The sequence below is a fragment of the Oratosquilla oratoria genome, chromosome 20, assembly GCF_046742065.1.
Source record: "Oratosquilla oratoria isolate Oo_2021 chromosome 20, ASM4674206v1, whole genome shotgun sequence".
Taxonomy (NCBI): Eukaryota; Metazoa; Arthropoda; class Malacostraca; order Stomatopoda; family Squillidae; genus Oratosquilla; species Oratosquilla oratoria.
Window position 1 is genome coordinate 25455708 of NC_134796.1, and position 24810 is coordinate 25480517.

General features: G+C 42.5%; 1 protein-coding gene across 4 annotated transcripts in view; it reads right to left on the minus strand.

The window, feature by feature from the left end:
- LOC143036416 (putative ATP-dependent RNA helicase vasa-like) overlaps positions 1-24810 on the minus strand; it is a 388960-nt gene continuing 364150 nt past the window's right edge. For 3 of the 4 annotated variants that reach the window (XM_076203753.1, XM_076203752.1, XM_076203754.1), the window contains exons 13-16: positions 8012-8184; positions 1315-1425; positions 521-674; positions 2-248 (exon numbers count right to left, since the gene is read on the minus strand). In XM_076203753.1, coding sequence (XP_076059868.1) covers positions 528-674; positions 1315-1425; positions 8012-8184 — 431 coding nt within the window. In that variant the 3' untranslated portion in view covers positions 2-248; positions 521-527. Of the gene's footprint in view, positions 249-520; positions 675-1314; positions 1426-8011; positions 8185-24810 lie in introns of all 4 variants that reach the window. The other variant, XM_076203755.1, reaches the window with a different exon arrangement.

Here is a 24810-nt window from a genome sequence, read left to right on the forward strand (position 1 = left end):
TATATATATATACATATATATATATATATAAAGTTGCCATTTAAACAATTTGAAACCATATGGTACATTCTTTCACATAATTTAATTTGCCTACATCGATGTTAGTCCCAGCTTTCATCTTCATCTCCAAGACCAAATGAAACTGGTTCTGTATAACCAATGGCTCCACGGTTACTTGAAGATGAATCTTCAGAATGCCAAACAGCTTGATCAGATTCGGCAGATTTCTTTGGAATGCCAAAACTTGCCTGGGAGGGGAAAATGAATTTGTGGTTAGGACTTGATACATGACAACCCCATTTCAGTTTAGGTCCTAACCCTTTCCTGGCAAAAATTTTCTTATCCTTTGTGAGAACAATATGGATTATAATCTAGGGGTGAATGGCAAACATAGTATATTCATAGCTGACCATCACAAACAAGTCATATATATATATATATATATATATATATATAAAGTTGCCATTTAAACAATTTGAAACCATATGGTACATTCTTTCACATAATTTAATTTGCCTACATCGATGTTAGTCCCAGCTTTCATCTTCATCTCCAAGACCAAATGAAACTGGTTCTGTATAACCAATGGCTCCACGGTTACTTGAAGATGAATCTTCAGAATGCCAAACAGCTTGATCAGATTCGGCAGATTTCTTTGGAATGCCAAAACTTGCCTGGGAGGGGAAAATGAATTTGTGGTTAGGTATCAAAAATTTAAAAGTAGGAGACAGGACCCAATCAGCATTGGTCCTTTCCTGTATACTACAATTAGCTAACTACATATGTACCAAAAAGTCTTTTCTCACTCATATGAGGAAAGGAAAACTGAAGCATACATAAGTCCACCCTACCCATTTCCAAAAACCCATTTGTTATTCCTCCCAACTTAGTTCCATGTAGATGGCCATCCCTGACCCATACCACACTGCTCAGGTCAGAGGCAATGTTAATAGATGTACCTCTACTGAAGGCTCTACAACCAGAGCTGGTTGTAGAGACTGCTTCATTACAGTGACCTCACCCCCTCAGCTATTCAAAAAATGTACAAAATAGACAAGAGACCCTTTCATGCCACATCACTTAATCATCCAGTTACAACTACTCCATTTACACACATCTTTTACCCCTCTCTCTTCCTCGACAAACTGAGAATCCTTTTCCTTAATCTCCCTTGAACTCATGTATCCACTCTATTTTTGGTTTTCACCCAAGTTCTCTCCATCCATTCTGGTTTCCAGTTTCATAATATTTTTTCACAATTCTTTTTCCCACCTCATTTATACATTATTAATCCTCATCATACTGTCTACTTACTTTGTCTCTCCTGATGTCCCTGTTCAAAAATTGACCTTGGCCATGGTATGTTTGTACATGACCACTAGTTTTTGCAGCACTCATCAACCAATCTGGTACTTCTTGTGAGGCCTTCAAAAGAAAACACTCGTCAATAAATCAGTTGATGACAAAAGAACAGCAGTTTTTTATTCCAATATATATGAAACCCTACCATTCATGATGCACAATAAACCCACACAAAAATACATTCATGTCCAGATCACTAAAAACCTCTTCAAAATAGACCACTAAAAATCCCCAATAAGGAATGTAAAAACCAAAATGGCACAATTACATTCAGGGTAGTTGCAGTGGGAAACACTAAGAAAATGACCGTGATGAGTGAGGAAAATGGAGTAGAAATAAGGAAGGATAAAGTGAAGGCAGTTATTAAGATGATGAGAGCAGGTAAGGTACCTGGTCTGGATGGATGCCATGCAGAATGTCCAAGAAAGAAAAAAAAAAAATAAATAAATAAATAAATAAATAAAAAAAATAAAAATAAAAAGAGGTACAGTGATGGTGGACTGGCTGGTGAGGTTATTTAATGTTTGCTGAAGAGAGGGTAGAGTGCCTGTATAGTTCCATTTTACAAGGGAAAAGGGGACAAGTGTGAGTGTAGTAGTTTTAGAGGGATCAGCTTGTTAAGTGTAGTTGGGAAGGCTTATGGGAGGATCTTGATTGAAAGGATTAGGAGAGGAACAAAGGGAGTGATTGGCGAGGAACAATGTGGATTTAGGACAAGTAGAGGTTGCATAGATCAAATTTTTGTGGTAAGATATGTGAAAAAGCTATAGGAAAAGGTAAGGATTTTCTTGGGGCTTTTATGGATCTGGAAAAGGCTTAAGACAGGGTAAACAGGAAGGCAATGTGGGAGGTCTTGCAGATATACGGGATAGGAGGAAAGCTTCTAGGAGCTGTCAAGAGTTTTTACGAGAGTAGTAGAGCACGTGTCAGGATCAGAAATAGAGCGCGTGAGTGGTTTGAGGTAAACACGGGACTACGTCACGGATGTGTTATGTTGCCCTGGCTGTTCAACTTATACATGGATAGGGTGGTGCGAGAGGTAAATGCACAGGTGGTGGGTCAGGGATTGGAGATGGTTAAAGAAAATGGAAAAAAGTGGGAGGTGAGCCAGCTGTTGTTTGCGGACGACACTGTGCTTGTAGCAGGATCAGAGGAGGGATTGAGGAAATTGGTGACAGAATTTGGGAGTGTGTGTGAAAGAAGAAAATTGAAGGTAAATGTGGGTAAAAGATGATGATATGTGCAAGGTGTGAAAGTGGCAGCAGACTGGAAATGAGCATTAAGTGAAAGCAACTGGAGGAAAAGGAAAGTTTTAGATATCTGGGTGTGAATGTGGCAGGAAAGGGTGGAGTGGAGGTATAGGTAGAATGTAGATTGAGACAAGCAAGTAAATGCCTTCGTGGATTGAAAAGTGTAATGAAGAATAGACATTTGGGAATGGATGCTAAGAGATTGTATGAAGGAGGGATTGTGCCAACAGCACTGTATGGGGCAGAAACAGGGAACATAAGAGAGGAAGAGAAAAAGAGTTTGAATGTGTTTGAGATGAGGTGTCTGAGAAGTATGATGGGGGTTACTAGGCTACATAGGGTGAGAAATGAGGTGAGGAGGAGAACAGGGGTGGTAAGGGAGTTGGGAGATAGGGTTGATGAAAGAGTATTGGGATGGTTTGGACACATGGAAAGAATGAGTGAAGAAAGACTAGTAAAAGAGGTATAGAAGGGAGATGTGGAGGGAGTTAACATGAGGAGGCGACCTAGGATGATATGGATGGATGGGGTGATTGATTTATGAAAATTTTGGCTTGAAGGCCAAGCGCCGGAGCCGGTAGGCCATTCAGCGCATATTTATCTTATATAAATAGATAAAAATTCAAGTAAAACAGTAAAAACAATAACCACTCACAAAAACACATCAGAACAAGATACACTCACAAGCATTCATATACACAATGTTAAATTTCATAAAATAAATTTATGTCTTTTAAAAACTTTATAACACTCTTCACATGAGCTTCCTCCCCTAAAATTTCTTTAAAAGATAAGTTTGTTAAAAAGTTAGCCCTGCGCTTATTAGAGTATGCAGGGCACTGAATTAAAATGTGTTTTATTGTAAAAACAACTTGGCAAGTGGGACATTGGGGGGGCCAGCCTTTCGGTTCCATTTGCCATAAAAAATTTATGGGTAATGTAGGAATGGCCAATTCTTAATCTTGTCAAAACAATACTTGACCTTCTGTCCAAAGAAGGACACTTCCAAGGGTTCACCAAGGGGTGAATCTTTTAACTTGTAACTACCGTCCAGCCTTGTCCATTGTTTTTGCCACTTCTCCATTGCATAACAATGAATTATTTGTTTGAAGTCTGTATGTGGGATTTTTTGTCTGTTATATGGCTGAGCCTAGGCTTTGGCTGCAGCACCGGCCTATTCATTTCCAGTGATACCCACATGGGATGGCACCCAGCAAAAGTTTACTTTTATTTTCCTTTGGTTGTTAATAAGAATCAACCAGTCCTGTATTTCCTGGACTAAAAAGTTTAGAGGCAATAATGTATTGAGAGAGGATAGAATGCTCATGGAGTCTGTAAAAATAACGACGTTCTTATTGGATGGAACAGAATTAAAAACAAATTTGAGGGCGTTGCTGACTGCCAGCAGTTCAGCAGTAAAAACAGAGTTAAATTAGGCAACTTTCTCTTTAAAACTGTGCTATCAGATACGACAGCATAACCAACACCATCTTGGGATTTTGATCCATCTGTATATATAAAAACTGAATCAGCATGTACTGATAAATGTTCTAAAAATTCACTTTTTAGCTCTACAGCAGTTCTATTTTTCTTGTTTTTAAGAGGACAAATTACAGTGGGGCATTGGCCCCAAGGAGGGAATTAGGGAGGCATGATCTCATTAATTGTAATAGGAACAAGTCCTACCTCCTCTGCCCCAGCTTCACATCTCACTTCTAAAGGTTTCAGCAAAGTACTTTTTCTTGGAGCTCTGTCTACCGGCTGCTTTACATATTTGAAGTTTGGATTTTGCTTTGATGTTAGGACACGAGATATATATCTAAGGCTTAATTCCTCCCTGCGAATATAGAGGGGAGGAATTCCTGCGTCCACATACAAGCTATCCACTGGAGATGTTCTATGAACTCCCGAACAGATCCGCAAAGCCATATTGTGGAGTATATCAAGCTTCTTTAATAAAGTTTTACATGCCGATCCATAAATTTGACATCCATAATTGATTTTGCTAGGGCACAATGTTTGGTAAAGCCTTACTAAGTCGCTCTTTAACAGTGCATATAACCTAGTTTATGTGATTTGTGAATGTCAACCTTTTGTCCAAAACCAGACCCAAGTATTTTACTTGATCTTCATATGGTAATATGACACCCTCCAAGAATAATGTTGGTATCTTTTCCTTGCGTCTTAGTCTAGAGAACCTAATGGCTTTTGTTTTTTCAGCAGAGAATCTGAAGCCCCTACAATTAGCCCATGCTGTTGCTAAGTTAATAACATCTTGAATCCTTTGACCCATTTTTTATGTTGTCGATTTGCTGCACACAATAGCGAAGTCATCAGCATAAGCCAATCCATGAACTCCTGTAGGAACTTGTTCTAACAAACTATTAATGGTTATGGTGAAGAGTGTGGGACTCAAAACACTTCCTTGGGGAATCCCTTCCTCTTGAAGATATGCACAAGAGAAAGAAGAGCGCACTCGGACTTTTAGATAACGGTCAGAAAAGATATCCTTTAAACAATTGAACATATTACCCCCGATACCCCACTCTGCAAGTTGCTTCAGAATGCCTCCCCACCAGGTAGTATCGTAGGCATTTTTCAAGTCAAAATACACAGCTATGCTCAAGTTCTGAATTGCAAAGGCATTCTGAATCTCACAAGTGATAAGGGGTCCAGAGTGCACTTATTTCTTCTAAATCCAAACTGTCTGTTAGATAGCAGATTTTTAGATTCCAAAAACCAAACTAAACACATATTAACCATTCTTTTATAGATCTTACAAATGCAGCAAGTGAGAGCAATAGGTCTGTAGCTTTGTGGGTGATAAGAGTCTTTTCCTGCCTTTAAGATTGCTATGATAATTGAAGTCTTCCATGATTTAGGGGAAGATCCAGAAGACCAAAATTTGTTCAGCACATTTAAAAGGAATTTCTTCGAGGATATGGATAAATGAGCAACCATGGAGTAAAGAATGTCATCCTCTCCAGGAGAGGATGGGGGAGGATAAAGATAAAGCATGATCCATTTCATCCAAGGTGAAAAGCAGATTATATGCCTCCGAGTTCGTATTGGTAGGAGGAATAATTATGGTCTTCTCTCTAATTGTTCTGAAATCATGCGAGTAATGTAGTGGACTTGAAATATCAGCATAATGTCTTCCAAAAGCCCCTGCTACTTCTCTTGTATCTGATATAAAAGAGTCATTTATCTTGAGAATGGGCAAAGGAGATGGAGTAAACTTTCCTTGTAATTTTCCAATCCTATTCCATACTAAGGTAGGGGAAGAGTCATATTTCAATTCGCTAATATATTTAATGAAGGATTCCCTCCTTGCTTTCTTGAAGATTTTCTTCTGCTCTGCTTGAGCTCTTCTGTACGTTCTCTTATTGACTAAACAAGGATATCTCCGATATCTCTTATAGCAAGTTCTTGTAATCTTTCTGCTTAAAACACATTCATCATTCCACCAGGGGACTACTGGGCAAAGAGGTTTACCAGCTGTCCTAGGAATGGATGAGAATGCACCAGAAAGTATGATGCCTACCAGATAATCATTTGCATCAGAGTTACTAGAAAAATCACTAGTCTTATAATTAATCTCTGTGGATCTCCTAAATAATTCCCATTTAGCCTCTCCTGTCTTCCATTTAGGTAAGCAAGAGGAGGGAGTGTTCTTTAAATATTTGAAATGAATAGGCCAGTGGTCGCTACCATGTAGATCTTCATCCATTGACCAACTGTAGTCTTATCTTAAGGCTGATGAACAAATAGTTAGGTCTATAGCAGAACTTGAGTTGTGAAAGACATCAAACCTTGTTTTGGAACAGTCATTCATCAAAATGACATCGTTATTATCAATAAATTCTTCAATTATATTGCCCCAAGGGTCACACCTTGATTTGCCCCATAGAGGAGGCTTGGCATTAAAGTCACCCATTAAAATAAAAGGCTGAGGGAGCTGGTCGACCAAAGATTGTAGGTCATTTAATTCAAACTGATGGGAGTGGTTATATATGTCTAGGAGTCGATCTTCCAGTTCAGGTTCCATATACAAAGAACAAAGTGATCCATTTAAGTGGTAAAAATTTGTACTGCACAAGCCTGCAACACCGAATGTAGGTGGACACTTCTGTGGTTTACAGATTTGTTAACAATGATACCAGTACCTCCATGGTTATGGCCCCCAATTATAGGAAATCTGTAAAATTTATAATTAAGTCCAACATTAGGGGATAAATCGGCAAGCATAGTTTCTTGGAGACAAATAGCAGATACATCATGTTCTTTAAAGAGAATCCGAACCTGCTCTCAATGAGAATTAAAACTTTGAATATTCCATTGAATTATAGACCTTATACCGTTTTCTTTTTCTTTTTTTGGGTCTACTGGTCTGGGAAGAGAAGTCTGGGAGATAGAGGGTCTACAAGATGTTTTCTTTTATAATTTCTTTGCTTTCGCGGGTGGCATCCTCCTCTCTGACAATGGTCCGACAGACGATGTAGAGTCTGGATTAGTTCCTTTCTTAGATTGCATATCACAATATAGGGAAGAAGATGGAGATGAGGGTGGACTGTGGAGTCTTTTACTGCGCACAGCTTCAGACTCCATAGCTTTCCTTCTGTGCACCTCAACCAAGTGAGGCACACCAGTCCTTGATCCCTTTATTGGGAAGCCCCCCCCCCCCCCAAGTTTGGAAGGTTGATTGACTGAGAGGAGGCTTCATTGAAGGAACCCTGTGAGGTTTCAGCAATAGGGACTTGAGGTGCCCCTCCAGATGGGTCAGGAGACATTCCCTCAACTGGGGTTGAGAGAACCTGTGCAGAGGAGGGTTGAGTACTAGAATTTCCAAGTTGTGGAGAAGAACGATTAAGTCTAATAGTGATTCTTTCATGCTGAGGCTTGGGTTCAGCATTAACAGAAGAATTTGTATTAGTATTTGTTTTTCTATTAGATTCTAGAGTTGGTTGATCCTCATTGCTTTTGGCTCAGTTTTCATCTGGTAGCTTATGGCTGACCTCTCCAGTATGGTTGCACCTGGCTGGCACAGCTCAGCCTGTCCTTACTACATGCAAGCCCCCCCCCACTACATCAAAGTACTGGGCCTCGGGGGGGCCACTACAATGTTTGGGTCAGAGACAATGCAGCAAGGCACCAGTGCCACAGCAAGGCTTGAACGCTGGAGCTGTTTCACCCCTCCCCCCCATCTCTTCATTACATGGTGCACTCCACCCACCCATCCACTCATAAAATTAACTCATCATACAAGAAGAATTATCTACAGGCACTACTGATTTTTTTTTGCTGAAAAAATCTCATTACTTTGTCGTATTTAGTCACCATGTAAGCCACATGGTGGTGGCATCATTACTTACCAATTACTTAAAACTGTCATTGCTTACCTCACTCAATATCTTAACAAGGTCCTTTGCCAAAGGTGCATCAGCACCTTCATCATAAAAACTTATAGAAACTCCAAGGTTTCCTACTCGTCCTGTGCGGCCAATACGATGAACATACTCATCCACGGACTTGGGTAGATCATAATTAATTACATATCCAACACCCCTGATATCTGTGGAGACAAATTTGTTCGTTACATGAAAAAATGCATTTCATTAAATAACATCTACTGTTCAAGATTTGACATCTATGCATGCATGTATATATATATATATATATATATATATACAGGCACACCTCGACTTACGTCGTTTTTGAAGATACGTCGGTTTTCAAAAATAATATGGAAAAAAATTCAAGTTGTCGTTTTACTTGACTTTACGTCGGTCAGCCAATAATGGAATCGCATAAACACCAAAAAACGTTTCAAGCGTTTCAAGCAATTCATGTTACAATAAATAAGAATAAAAGCATGTAAAATTATATAAAGATTCAGTAACTGCTAAAATATATACCATAAAGTAGTATGGCCTAGTCCACTAGAACATGAAATCGCAACGGTACTTCCAATACATATTTACCGTAAGCGGCGTCTCAACTCCCGCAATTCTTTTGGATTATTATCTGTTTACTGAAGTTTTGTCAATTTTCTCATTAACATTCACTTGTAACTGTAATATTTGCCCCCATGCCTCCTAAGAAAAGTTCTAGTGAAAGTGCTAAGCGTCATGCTATTTCGCTGGAGGAGAAAATGGCGATGATAAAACGTCATTGTAATGGTGAAAAAGTTGTATCGATTGCACGATGTTTTGGAGTAAGTCAGACAACTGTATCAACGATTGTGCATAATAAAGACAAGATTTTAACACATGTCACATCTGAAGCCCCATTGATGAAGAACACGATCATCCACAAGAAAAGAGGTAAGATATTTGAAGAAATGGAAAATCTTCTTTCGATTTGGGTTGATGGGAGGAATCGTCAGAATGCGAATCTTAGTCAAGAGCTCATTCAGGAAAAAGCGTTGTCTTTGTTTGAGGACCTACAGGAAAAATATCCAGATGAGAAAGATGTAGATTTCAAAGCAAGTCCTGGATGGTTTATGAGATATAAAAACAGGAGAAATTATCACTTCCTTAAAAGACAAGGTGACATCGCATCAGCTGATGAACAAGCAGCAGCGGAATTTCCTGCTACACTGAAGAAAATCATCGAAGAAAACGGGTTTCTTCCTGAGCAAATTTTCAACGTAGACGAAACAGGATTATATTGGAAGAAATTACCAGATCGTTCATTTGTTTCCAAGGAAGAGAAAACGATTCCAGGTTACAAGGTCTCAAAAGAACGTGTGACCATAATGTTGGGAGGTAACTGTGCAGGAGATTTTAAATTAAAGCCTCTGTTTGTTTATCATGCACACAACCCCCGTGCCCTGAAGAATATACCCAAAGCATCTCTCCCTGTTATATGGATGGCTAACTCAAAAGCTTGGGTCACTTGTTATTTTCGAAGATTGGTTTTTCAATAATTTTGTCCCAGCAGCAGAGAAGTATTGTAAGGAGAAGGGGATTCCTTTTAAGGTTTTACTTATCTTAGATAATGCTCCTGGCCACCCACAAAACATCGCAGATTTTCACCCCAACATTACCGTCATATACCTCCCCCCAAACACTACGTCTATTCTCCAGCCAATGGATCAGGGGATAATTGCTATCTTCAAACGTTATTATATGAAGCGTACGCTACGGCAAGCAATAGCTGCAATTGAAATGGATGAGTCTATCACACTTTGCGACTTTTGGAAGGGATATGACATCTACAAAGCTTTACAGAATGTAGCAGTAGCATGGAATGATGTTCAGAGCACTGCTATGAATGGTGTATGGAAAAAGCTATGCCCGCAATTTGTGCACGAGTTTAAGGGCTTCGATACTGTTGTTGTCAACAAAGATTTGGTTACAATGAGCAAAGAGCTGGATATGAATTTGGAGGAAGAGGATTTCACAGATTTATTTGAAAAAGACAAGGAGTTACTGACGAACAAGGATTTGATGGAACTTCAGGAGCAACAAAAGAAATGAGAAGAGGATGATGAATCTGAGCCACGCCACTTCACTATTAAGAAAATGGAGGAAGCATTTGCACACATCGAAAAAGGTCTTGCTATGTTTGAGGATATGGATCCAAATGCTCAACGCTTTTCCAAGATAATGGGGGCTTGTTATGAAGCTTTTGCTCCTTATAATCTAATCCTTGAAGAAAAGAACAAGAAGACGGTTCAAGGCACTCTTGACCAGTTTTTACGCGTCGAACGACGAGAATCAGCTGATGTTGATGTCGACAATCCCCAGCCATCTACGTCTACAACGTAAACATCAACATATTGTATCTACTGTTTTGGTAAACTGAAAATACATTAAAGTTTTTCACTTATTACAATATGATTATATGTAAGCTTGAAATAGTTTTTATTTGTTTTTTGTTTTGTTTTACCGTATGTTATTGACAATGCATTCATAGAGTACAGCACCGCGAAATAGCAACGCGTAAACATCGACATAATGTATGTACTGCATTGGTAAATTAAAAATACTTTATTCAATTTTTCACTTATTACAAAATGATTGTAAGCTTAAACTAGTTTTTATTTATTTGTTTTTTGTTTTGTTTCACCAAATGTAATTGACAATGCATTCATAAAGTACAGCAAATTGTACGTATTGATGAATAAGTACAGGTACTTTTTTATACTTTATTACAAAATGATAAATAAATGTTCTGTTTGGAAACTTAAAATAGATTTTTATTAACCTTGTTTAATAAAAAATGCAATCAAAAGTAAAATAAAGTACTGAAAAATGGCTATTGGCAGTTTAGCCTAGGCTACACCAGGCCTACCTAGCCTACTTGTAAGCAAATTCGACTTACGTCGTTTTTCGACTTACATCGTGTCTCCTGGAACCAATTAACGACGCAAGGTGAGGTGTACCTGTATATATGTATACATATACATACACACACGGTGGCTCAGTGGTTAGTCACTGGGTTGCATCCCGAGGTGTCCCGAGTTCGAAACTCAGGAGGTGCCAATCCACTTTCTGGATTTAGACTAGGACGATCATGCGTCACAAACTTAACGTGTTTCTATTCAAGGCTAATAGATGTAATACAAGAGAGGGATGGGCTGATTGTACATTCCTACACCTGAAAAAAACTTTTGATAAGGTGCCACATAAGAAATTGCTCAAGAAATTAGAAACTGCAGAAGGAATACAGGACAAACTACTGAAATGGATGGAAGACTTCTTGCACGAGAGAAAAACGAGAGTTGTGATAAGAGACACTAATTGGGATGAAGTGATAAGTGGTGTTCCACAAGGAACAGTTTTGGTCCCAATAATGTTTGCTATATATATTAATGATATGGATGAAGGAATTGAAAATTATATGAGCTTCTTTGCAAATGATGCAAAATTATTAAAAAAGTGAACAAAGAAGATTGCGAGCCACTACAGAGTCATCTCAATAAAGGTATGGGAATGGAGTAGGAGGTGGGAGATGGAATTCAATATCAAGAAGTGTAGTATAATGGAATTTGGAAGCAGCAAAAAAAGAATAGTGGGATCATATAAATTGGGAGAAGAAATAAAAAAGTAGAAAATGAGAAGGACCTGGGAGTCATTATTATGAATTATATGTCCCCAGAGAAGCATATAAATAAAATTTTTGGAGAAACTTATAATCTAACAAGAACAATCAAAGTGGCTTTTACATACCTCGATGAAGAAATGGTGAAGAAAATACTAGTTACCTTGATAAGACCAAGATTGGAATATGCAGCAATGTGGTCACCAAGTACAAAAAAAATATAACAAAACTTGAAAGAATACAAAGAGCAATTACGAAATTGGTACCAACATTCTCAGAACTATCATATAAAGAGAGACCTGCAAAACTTGAGCTACAGATATTAGAGCAAAGAAGAGAGGAGACTTAATCATTATTTATAGGATCATGAAAGGCATAGAAACTATTGATAGAGAGGATCTAATAAAATGGGACAGTAGAAATACAAGAGGACACAGAATGAAAATCAAGACAGTTATATAAGAGATATGAAAAAGAACAGCTTTTCCCACAGAGTAATAGACATTTGGAATAAGTTAGATGAGGAAGTGGTGTGTGCAAAAATAATACACAAATTTAAAAACAGTTTAAATAAAATGAGATATAAAGATGGGACACCACGATCATAGCTCCCCTTTCTGTAAAATACAACTAGGTAAACACACCATGGGCTTCTTCCCCCTGATAAGGGAAGTAGTACATATCAAAATAGAAGCAGCCCGTCAAGACATGCACCCACCCTTCACCGATTTGTTTTCCATTTTTGCTCCTAGATAAGACTAGCCTTGAAGTTGTCAAATAAAAAAGTAACATCTCAATTCTCCTGTGCAAGTTATTTTCCCAAGACAAGGCACTGCTTGCAATCTTAAGGAATGAATGAATAATTGGGATTTATCTAGCGTCGCAACATCAATGGTCATTGACGCCGTAGTATTTATGATTAAGAAAAGGAAGTGGTAAAAAGCTTAAGAAATAAATAAAATAAAAAAAGATTGAAATCTAAAGATCATTGAGAAGATCAATAGCACTAAGAAAATCAAAAATAGAATTTATATTGCAGTTATATCCCAGAACATTTCGAAGGGACAGATCTCCTTCATCTCTGTGTTTTGACAAATATTGTTGTCTTTCTTCATCATAACTGGGGTATTCCACGATAATGTGTCTAATGGTCATAGGAACAAGGCAATCATTACAAAATGGAGGAGGACTGCCATCCATAAGAAAGCCATGGGATTATCTAGAGTGACCAATCCTCAACCGGCAAAGGGTTACTTCCTGTTTTCTGTTCAGCAATGTACAAGACCAAGGATGAATAGTATCAGTAATCTCTCTCATCTTGTTACCAGCCTCAAGATCCCATTGGAACTGCCAAAGAGATGAGATCTCGGCTTTGATTAGAGGGATATAATCTTCATAAGGTATAGGCCGTAAGCGAGGTAAGGGTGAGAGAGCGGCTTCCTTTGCCAATTTATCGGCCTGTTCATTCCCTGGTACTCCGACATGTGCTGGAACCCAGCAGAAGTTTATTTCATTACCTCGACTCTCGATTAAAAAAAGCCATTCTAAGATCTTTAAAACTATTGGTTGCCTTGAGTCGAATTGTTCTAGAGACTGCAAGACACTGAGTCACTAAAAATTGTAAAACATTTGCCTCTCTTTTTCATGGAGGATATAATCTCCACTGCGGACAGTATTCCCGTCAGTTCGGCAGTGATTGATTGATTGATTAATTAGAGTGGGCAAAAGCCCGGCACAGGGTCGTTAGACCATTCGTGCCATGGGATAAAATAGATAACGAGGTTAAAATACTAAATTCTAAAAATAAAAACAACTGCAACGTTATTGTCTGACTAATTATTAAAATAATCTACGAAATATATACGAAGCCTAGACATTAAGTAGCGAACTACAATAGAAGTAAGATTACCAATACATAGGTACGACACAGTTAAGATTAAATATAATAGAATAAATTAACGCCTTTTAAAAATCCTACAAGGGGTTGTATCATGGGTGTAGCACCAAGCATCTTACGGAGGTCAGGAGGGAGGCCCCACTTCCGCCGCCAAGGCTTGTAGTATCTGCACTCGAGCAGGAAATGACGAACGGAAAAGGGGGAGCCACACCTCTCGCAAGAAGGGGGAATCCGGGGAAGAGAATAAAAAATTGTGCGTTATCTTTGTATGTCCAATACGTAAACGGTTTAAGAGTTTCGGATAGAAACGGTTGTGGTGGGAAAGGAGTGGCCAGCGATCTGCAGAACATTTTATGCTCCGTAGCTTTTGGTTCGTTCTAATATTGTCCCAGGTGGTGTCAAACTTTCTACGCACGCGGGAGGAGATGGTAGTGCGGATGTCGGAAAAGAGAGAGTCCCCGCGCGATGGTAAGGGATGGGCCGCCGCAGATTTGGCCGCTCTGTCCGCCTTCTCATTGCCAATGATACCAACGTGTCCAAGGGACCAGCAGAATCGGACAGTTTTTTCCCTGGCTTCTGTTCTCGTTAGCCACTCTTGGATCTCAGATATCACGGGGTGAGACGGAATAAAATTGGTAAGTGCTAAAATTGATGATTGAGAGTCGCTATAAATGGTAAAATCATTAAAATCTGAATTAAGAATAAAGTGTTTCAAAGCGAGTAAAACTGCGTAAAGTTCAGCCGTAAAGACAGATGAGGTGAAGGGTAATTTTGCCGTGGCAGTTTGAGACGATGTTACGGCTGCGCAGCCCACACCAGTGGGAGATTTTGACCCGTCAGTATAGACTGCGATGGAGTCGGCATGTGATTCTTTATGCTCCTCAAACGAGGCAGCAACGATGTAGGGCAGGTGTCCACTTTTTGATTGTTCCATGGGGCAGAACTCGGGAATGGGCTTGCACCAATGTGGGGTATCAAAGTTTCTGGATTCGGACACCTTAAGGGGGCAGCCGCTTCCCTCCTCAAGTAGACGGAGCGCGCGGATGTGTGCTGGGACTGAAGCCGATCTTTTGGTGTTGTACGTATCCCTGAGTCTCACGTTATTAACCACGTCAAAAGATGGTATCTTTCTGAACGATTTGCACTTGAAGTAAAAGGAGAGTAAAAGTTGCTCCCTTCGGTTAGAGAGCGGCAAATCGCCAGAGAGGACGCAGAGGGATTCGACAGGAGAGGTACGGTAGGCACCAGTACACAATCGCAAAGCCTGGTGGTGTACTGTATCGAGGGAGCGGAGGGACGTCGCACTTGCCGATAGAATAGGTCTGGCACGCGTAATCCAGCCATGATCTTATGAGGGCGGAGAGGGAAGATTGTCTAAGATTGAGTATGTGGTTATTCCACGTAAGGTTTTGGTCAAAAATGACCCCAAGAAACTTAGTCGACTGCTCATAGGGTATTGGAATGCCTCCCAGAATAATATGTGGAGGAACTTTCTGGCACAGTCGTTGTTGAGACTTGCAAAAGTGCATCGCCACCGTCTTCGATGAGGAGAATCGGCAGCCTCTGCGAGAGGCCCAGGAAGTAGCAGCATTTACACCGCTCTGAGTGCATGTGATTGCTGTGAAAAGGTTTATGGAGAAGTACAAAAGGAAGTCATCAGCGAAGAGTGAGCACTGGAGTGAAGTGTCTGCCTCAGCAACCGCCTGGACTATTCCATTGATGCTGACCAAGAACAAGGTGGGGCTGATGACGCTGCCTTGGGGGACACCTTGCTCCTGGGGTTTGGGCGACGAATATGCTCCACCGATCTTCACTCTCAGAGTCCTATCTGATATGAAAGCTCGAAGGAAGGAAAACATCCTACCCCTTACTCCCATCTCGAGGAGGTTCATCAAGATACCCCCTCTCCAAGTCGTGTCGTACGCCTTCTCCAAGTCGTGTCGTACGCCTTCTCCAGGTCGAAGAAGACGGCGATGGTATTCATGTTGCGCACTAGGGCGTCCTGCACGTGTGTCGAAAAACGGAGTAGAGGATCTAAGGTGGAGCGGTGTCGGCGAAAGCCGAATTGGTAAGGGGTGAGGTAGTCTCTACTCTCCAGGTAGTGGGTAAGTCGAAGGTTGACCATCCTCTCAAATATCTTGCATAATACACTCGTCAGGGCGATCGGCCGGTAACTAGAAGGGATCTGGTGATCCTTGCCTGGCTTGGCTATGGGGATGATCGTAGACAATCGCCAAGATAATGGTAAGAGACCAGAGTACCAAATCCTGTTATATATCGCTAGAAGGGTTGTGAGAGTCTCTGAAGGAAGGTGTTTAATCATGTCCACACTAATCGTGTCGTCGCCTGGGCTAGTATTCGGCGTCTGGTCGATGGCATGCTTGAGTTCGCGGAGGGAGAAGGTCAGATTGTAAGTTTGAGTGTCGGTAGGAGCGTGGTCATCAGAATTCGTCACGTGATCCGGTAGCTGGAGTTCTCGATGTAGGGTAGTAGAGCTGGAAATACGGGAGAAGTGTGTGGCGAGTTCCTCGGCCACCTCGCACGGGTCTGAGATAACGGTGTTATTTATAAGGAGGGACGGTTGAGGAGATGGTATGTACCTGCCGGAAAGCTTCTTCACTTGGTTCCAAACTGACGCCGAAGGCGTCGACGTTTTAATGGTCGATACGTAGTTCTGCCATGATGTGCGCTTCGCCTCCTTCATATACTTTTGTTTGGTCGCAACCGCTTTCTGGTATACCATCTTATTGGTCTCCGTCGGAAGGCGACGGAAACGCCGGTAGCAGGAACGAGCGGTGTCACGAAGCTTCCGGCAGGTGTTGTCCCACCAGGGAACAGGTGGTCTGCCAATCGGTGGGCGGCTAACCGGTATAGAACCGCCGGCGGCGTTAAGAACAATTGAGACGAATTGATTATAAGCTTGAATCGGGTCATCCACTCGCAAGTCACTTAGTTCGGAGCACAGCTCCCCAAAGAGTGGCCAATTTGCCGCTTTCAACTTCCACCTTTGGGGCTGGGAGATGGGGGGGAGGAGAAACACGAGAGACTACTATCGGGTAGTGGTCGCTGCCGTGTAAATCCGCACACACCCTCCAGGAGAAGTCCACGAGGACCGCTGAAGTGCAGATTCCGAGGTCCAGGACAGAAGTAGTGTTGAGGAAGATGTTATGATAAGTCGGGTTTTCATCGTTAATGAGGGAGACCTCGTTCTCCTCTAAAAGTTTTTCAATGGCGCGGCCCTTCTCGTTACGGGAAGAGCTATGCCACAAAGGACTGTGTGCGTTCAGATCACCAAGAATGATAAATGGGGATGGGAGTGCATCGACAAGTTCTTGAATGTCTGAAGCATTAACGCTAGAGCTTGGTGGCAGGTATAGGGAGCAGATCGTGTAGCTCTTGCTAAGGATGGCCCGTACAGCGGTCGCCTGGAGAGTTGTGCGCAAAGGGATGGTAGAATGTTGAACGCTTGCGTGGACGACTATTGCAGCACCGCCCCTGCTTGGAGAACCGGCTGCAGGAACGGTACCGTAGAACCTGTAGTTCATACCTAGATTATAGTGACTGGAGGGAAGCATAGTTTCTTGAAGACAGACAACTCCGGGGTTGTGTTCACGGAGGAGGTACTTCAATTCCTCCCCGTTCGCACGAAGACCTCGGATGTTCCATTGAAGGAGTGTCGTGGGTGGTGAGAATTTGAAGAATTAATTAGAGTGCCGCCCCCCGATGGGGGACGGCTTAAGTTGGCCATCATGGGGTTTACGAGAATCGCGTCCCATAGGAGTTTTTTGAGGTAAGGTCTCGGCTCTCTGGTCTCTTTCTTTCGGTCTTTGTTCTGGTGATTTAGAAGATGGATCGGGATTAGGAGGCGGTTGTTTCCTCGACGGATCTGGCGTGGTTTTGATAGGGTGAGGCTGTGTAAGCTTTTTATTGGATTTGGGGGACACTGAGGGAGGAGGCTGAAGGGAGGTGTTGGAGGGCGCGGTCTTGGATGGGCGGTCGTTCGAGTCGCCGACGGGCAGGGGTCGTTTCTGGGGAAGCTTCTTGCCGGAAAGGGCAGGGGGATGTTTAGGTAACTGCGGGAATGATGGAAGGTCCAAGAGCGAAGTTGTGGAGTAGCTTGGGCTCTTCATCATAACGTCTTCGGTATCAGGAATCTCCCCATCCTGCACAGACGACGGGGTGGAAATGGATGTCATCTGGGGGGAGTCACTCATTGATGAAGAGTTTGCGCTAGATTGCGCCAATGGAGGCTGAGAGCACGATTGTCCCGAAGAGGGGGGCTTTTTCTCAAAGGATGGTGTGGGCGATCTATAGACCTTAGTTGAAGATTTTGATGACTTGCTAGGCTTAGAGTTGTTCTGGGGCAATTGTGACTTACTGGCTTCAGGGCGCTTCTTCGGTGATCTATCAGAAGACATTACGGGTCGAGAAGAAGGATTAACTGGATCCAGAGTGCCAAGATTGGATGTATTTGTCAGATGTGGAGGGGGAGAATCAAGTATGAGATTACCGTCGGTGACGCGAGATATGACACGTTGGGAGGTCGACTGGCGTGAAGATTGAGAGGATTGTGCGGATGATGTGGTATCCGGATGTGATGATGAGGGAAGGGGCGACGGGTTAGCCTTTACTGAAGCCTTCGTTGCCGATGCGTAAGACGTGGGGCGCTGACCCCCCCGTAGGATGGTTGCCGCACCGCGAAAGCTGGTTCGGTTATTGTACGCAGTTTCCGAGACCAGTCTTTGCCAGGAGTGTTCCTCACACTCCCTCGAGAATGTGCGGTGAGTGCCATTACAAGCAGCGCAGGTTGGCGCGAGATCGCAGCATTCACCCTCAGTGACATGGGATGGTTTGGCGCAGTTGCGGCAGAGGGCAGGAGAACTACAGATCTTGGAGGAGTGACCGTACCGCAGGCAGCGGGTGCATGTCCTTGGCGATTGATCGTAGGACCTAACCGTACAGCGGTGGGGCCCAATCACGATCACGTCTGGGGGATTTGGGTCGGAGAATTTTAATATTATCAGCGGTGTTGGGACAAACTTTTGTTCTTCTGGGCTATACTTGGATACTACGTGGGCATCCAAGACGTTCTGGGGGCACATGTTAAGAAGGGTAGTGGTTGGAAGGCTACTAAGGGAAGAGTTAAAAATCTTACCCTTTGAGCCATTAGTTATCATATGGAGAAATCTTGAGGATTCCGCTGCCATAAAAATCTCCGGATGTACCCTGGAGCATAAATCCCTGGTGGGGTTTTACCTTCACTAGGTAGGTGTTGCGACCAAAGCGTGTGAAGGTTTCTGGAGTGAGTGGAAGGTTGGCGATCATTTTATTGATCATATTAAATACTAGGACATCGTTACTGCCCTCCTCGATAGTCACTAGGTTATACACGGGGGCTAAAGCATAGGGATGGGGACGTTCAGGGAGCTTGGGAGTAAGGTATGTATCATTAGGGACGAAGTCATCGTCTTGTTCTTCAATATTTGATATTTTTAAGATGGAACATTTCAAGGTCGAATCCGCGATTTTATTACCATTGAGGGCACCGGTGGCTGCAATGCATTCTGATGGAGCTAAGAAACACACATAAAAGTTGTTATAATTTGACTTAACACGAAGAGAAATACGTTCGATAGTACCAAAAGGAGTAACTAGCTTCATACATACATACATATACCAAGGCTTTTTCCCCCTTTCAAGGGAGGTAGCCAAAAAGGTTAAGGCATAAAAACACTCCCACCCATTTCATCCCTAATACACTCCACACCCCTCCCACCCTCCCTCTCATCTGAGCACCTCCTGGATGACGGGTCATCCCTGCACCTTTCCCACCGCCCTGGGTCAGAAGCAGTGTCGCAAGACACAGCACATCCAAAGCAAGGCCGCTTCATTTAATCGGCGACCCCCCTTGCATATAAGGAGAGGACGGGGAGAAATCCCTTCGGGCTGCGTCAAAATTTACTCACACATACTACCCCACCCCCCCATCCCCCCTCCCATTTCTCCTCATGCAATCACATCATCATCCATATACAACCATTCTCCACTCACCTATGTCTTCCGTCCTCTCCCTTCCTTCCTCAACAGACATTCCCCTCTTCCCCAAAGCCCCCTTCACCCCATCCATCCACCTCATCCTAGGACGTCCCCTCATGTTCACTCCCTCCATATCTGCCTTCCATACCTCTTTTACTAGTTTTTCTTCACTCATTCTTTCCATGTGTCCAAACCATCCTAATATTCTTTCATCAACCTTATCTCCCAAATCCTTTTTCACCCCTGTTCTCCTCCTCACCTCCTCATTTCTCACTCTATCCAGCCTAGTAACCCCCACCATACTTCTCAGACACCTCATCTCAAACACATTCAAACTCCTTCTCTCTTCTTCTCTTATGTTCCACGTTTCTGCCCCATACAGTGCTGTTGGCACAATCACTCCTTCATACAGTCTCCTCTTTGCATCCCTTCCTAAATGTCTATTCCTCATTACACTCTTTAATCCACCAAGGCATTTACTTGCTTCTCTCAATCTACATTCTACCTTCACCTTTTCCTGCTACACTTGCACCCAAGTATCTAAAACTATCCACTTCCTCCAGTCGCTCTCCCTTAAATGTTCACTTCCAGTCTACTGCCACTTTCACCCCTTGTACATCTCATCACCTTACTTTTACCCACATTTATCTTTAGCTTTCTTCTATCACATACTCTCCCAAACTCTGCCACCAGCTTCCTCAATCCCTCCTCCGACCCTGCCACAAGCGCAGTGTCGTCCGCAAACAACAGCTGGCTCACCTCCCACTTTTCTCCATTTTCTTTAACCATCTCCAATCCCTGACCCACTACCCTAGCATTCACCTCTCACACCACCCCATCCTTGTATAAGTTGAACAGCCAGGGCGACATAACGCATCCTTGACGAAGTCCCACCTTTACTTCAAACCACTCACTCTCTCCATTTCTAATCCTGACACAAGCGCTACTACTCTCATAAAAACTCTTGACAGCTCCCAAAAGCTTTCCTCCTAGCTTCATGAGCTCGAAAAAGTTTAGGCGCCTTGGGGCATGTTCGATGCCAAGGAGTCTTTTATTCGGGGTAGACGACGCTGTCTTACCAGCTGCGTCAGCTGGAGCCGGATTTGGGGGGGCGGCCACCACACTAGAAGGAGATTTTTTCATGATTGGCTGCCAGGGCCAGGTTGTAGTGAGGATAGGGAGGACGGCACCAGGCGGAGCCTCACGCCTGGGCTAGGACTTGGATCGTAATCCTACTGCACCGGCTTACCGTGCTGCAATGCAGGCGCCCTTTGAGGTGGCATGATACCCTGCCACCAACAAACCTATTGGCAGGGACGCATTACCGTAGGATGGGTGTAGTGCCGCTACTGCGAGGGGCGGTTGAAAGTTAGGTCGGAGGGAGGGGACAGCAAGCGGAAGAGAAGGGAAGAGAAGGGAAGAGTGGAAAAGGAAGTCTAAGAGAAAGCCCTGTGCGGGGAAACAAGAGCCCCGCCCGGGGATCGGCATTAGTCGCCTCTTACGACACGCAGCCGACGTGGCAGGGGCTATATTCTATACTACACCCCCTAGCCCCAGGGGGCCTAGGAATGGAAGAGAAAGCACCAGAGAGTATCATGTCTACCAGGTAGTCATATGCATCACAGTTACTACCAAAATCACTAGTCTTATAATTAATCTCTGTGGATCTCCTAAATAATTCCCAATTAGCCTCTCCTGTCTTCCATTTAGGTAAGCAACAGGAGGGAGTGTTCTTTAAATATTTCATATGGATAGGCCAGTGGTCGCTACCATGTAAATCTTCATCTATTGACCAACTGTAGTCTAATCTTAAGGCTGATGAACAAATAGTTAGGTCTATAGCAGAACTTGAGTTGTGAAAGACATCAAACCTAGTTTTGGAACAGTCATTCATCAAAATGACATCGTTATTATCAATAAATTCTTCAATTATATTGCCCCAGGGGTCACACCTTGATTCACCCCATAGAGGATGCTTGGCGTTAAAGTCACCCATTAGAATAAAAGGCTCAGGGAGCTGGTCAACCAAAGATTGTAGGTCATTTAACTCAAACTGACGGGGGTGCTTATATATGTCTACGAGTCGATCTTCCAGTTCAGGTTCCAAATACAAAGAACATAATAAAAATTTGTACTGCACAAGCCTGCAACACCGAATGTAGGTGGACACTTCTGTGGTTTACAGATTTGTTAACAATGATACCAGTACCTCCATGGGCATGGACCCCAATCATAGGAGATCTGTAAAATTTATAATTAAGTCCAACATTAGGGGATAAATTGCCAAGCATAGTTTCTTGCAGACAAAAAACAGACACATCATGTTCTTTAAAGAGAATCCCAACCTGCTCTTGATGAGAATTAAAACCTTGAAAATTCCATTGAATTATGGACATTATACTGTTTTCTTTTTCTTTTTTGGGTCTACTGGTCTGGTAAGAGAAGTCTGGGAGAGAGAGGGTTTACAAGGTGGGTTCTTTTCTAATTTCTTTGCTTTCGCGGGTGGCATCCTCCTATCTGACAATGGTCTGACCGACGATGTAGAGTCTGGGTTATTAGTTTCTTAGATTGCTTATCACAATTTGGGGAAGAAGATGGAGATGAGGGTGGACTGTGGAGTCTTTTACTGCACACAGCTTCAGACTCCATTGCTTTGATTCTGTGCGCCTCAACTGAGTGAGGCACATCAGTCCGTGATCCCTTTATTGGGGGGCCCCCCCCCCCCGAGTTTGGAAGTTTGACTGATTGAGAGGAGGCTTTATTAGAGGAACCCTGTGGAGTTTCAGCAATGAGAACTTTAGGTGCCCCTCTAGATGGGGCAGGAGACATTCCCTCAACTGGGGATGAGAGAACCTCCGCAGAGGAGAGTTGAGGAGTACTACAATTTCCAACTTGTGGAGAAGAAGGATTTGGTCTAGTAGTGACTCTTTCACGTTGAGGCTTGGGTTCAGCATTTGCTTGATCCTCATTGCTTCTGTGCACCTCTACTGAGTGAGGCACACTAGTCAGCAATCCCTCTACTGGGGAGTCCCCCAAGTCTGGAAGAGAGATTGCCTGAGAGGAGGCTTCATTACAAGAAGCCTGTGAGGTTTCTACAATAGAAACCTTAGGTGCCCCTCCAGATGGGGCAGGGGACACCCCTTCAACAAGGGGTGGGGAAACCTCTGCACAGGAGGGTTCAGAAGTATTACAAATTCCTAGTTGAGAAGAAAGACCGTTAGGTTTCATAGTAACAGTTTTACACTGAGGCTTGGGTTCAGTGTTAACAGAAGAATTCATATTAGCATTTCTATTTCTATTGGGTTCTACAGTTAGCTGATCCACTTTACTGTTTGTTTTAACAACATCACTGTATCTTTTGGAATTACTTAATAGTCTTTTAGCATGTCCTACACTTATATGTTCTGCACGAGCTTTTAGTAGTATTTCCTGTTCCTTCTTATAAATTACAAAGTTCTTATCTCTGGCATCATGCTCTTCTTTACAATTTATACAAACTGTTGGGCGGGAACAATCCCCATGCTCTGGCTGAGCACATATCAAACACACTTTGTCTCTTGCACATCTGCGGGAAGGATGGCCAAAACCATAGCAGTTAAAGCACTGAAGGGGACGGGGCTTAAACTGCTTCACATAAACTATCTCTTTTTCTATCTCTACATAATGAGGTAGATCTTCACCACAAAAACTTAGGATAATCATAGAAGAACAAGGGATTTTAGCAACCTTCCAAACATTAGTTGGGCACATTTCTAAAATTTCTTCATCATAGTCATACAGATCTCTATTAAAAATTACCCTTTAGGCATAACTAGAGGTTTAGTGGGGTTTGACTTCCTTTATGACGGATTTCTGTTTAAAGTTAAGCACCATGGCAGCTTGTTCATAAGATTTTACATGAATTAGGAAGGAATTTCTTCCAAATCATGATACCTGGGAGTTATTCAAATTACCACAGCCAAGGCGACTCTTCAAGAATCTTCTAAACTCGAACAAGTTAGCACGTTCTTTTGCAAGAGTGACAATAAGCCACTTAGCTGGATTGGGAGGCCTCTGCACACTTTCCTTCTTTTCCTCTACCGGCTTTTCTGGATAAAAGATATCCAGGTTAGGTGGCGCTCTAGCAACAAGTTGGGTCGAAGATTCATTCTTATTGCAATTATTATAATCCAAGCAGGCAGCAGCTGCATCCTGATTAGAAAGAAATGAGATCCACACTAGCCAAGCTTTAAAGTTGTCAGTTAGTTTAACTCTGATCTCTTTAATTTGTCCAAATTTACGGAACTTTTCATACAAGTCTGTATAACTCTTATCAAGAGAGACATATTCTAAATGTAAGATTCTATGACTATTAGGGGCAGTATTTGATTGATTGATTTTACCGAAGTCCTTTTTCAAGCCGGAGTCATCAACTGGGGTTTTTATTTTTGCTGAGTCAACAGCATCAACATTAGGATTGGCAATATTAGGAGAGGGATCGGGGGGTTTAGGAGGAGGATCAGGTAGTGGTGGGGGTTTAGAATAGTCAGTTTGAACAGACGCCATGATCGTGTATATCTATGAGGCCACACCATATATTAAGAAAGAATGGGAAATGCATAGGAGATACTGCAGTTGCCTGATGCCGCAAGCATTAAAAGAAAAGTCTCTGCAGAGTTGGGAGGTTCCAGAAACGACTATTTATGCATGCAGGGCCTCGGAGGTGAGTTAGAGACTTTGTCAATCCGGGGTTTGTCCTCTTTTGTTTTGTCCCATTTAGGATGGGTCCGGCGTAGTCACTCTGCATGTGTACTGGATAGGGAGAAAGGAAGTCGGTAGCCTAGTACATGCCTCGCAAACATGCATTCCCCAGTCGGTGAGCTTTCGGCCCTCGCAGGGAGTAGTGACCTCGTGGTATACATCCCTACTTGACTGGGTTCAGACATGTAGCTTGGGAGGCACCAAGATACCAGAACCTTCCTTAACAAGTATTAGAGAAAGATGGTGAAAAAGGAGAGTAGGGTAGCAAATATGAAGAATAGGGATAGGGGAGTTCACAAAGCAAAAGGGTGAGGGACCCCCTATCTATTCACTACTCCCCCCCCCAAAAAAAAAAAAAAAAAAAAAAAAAAAAAAAAAAAAAAAAAAAAAAAAAAAAAATTCTTTTGGCTCAGTTTTCATCTGGTAGCTCGGGGCTGACCTCTCCAGTATGGTTGCACCTGGCTGGCACAGCTCGGC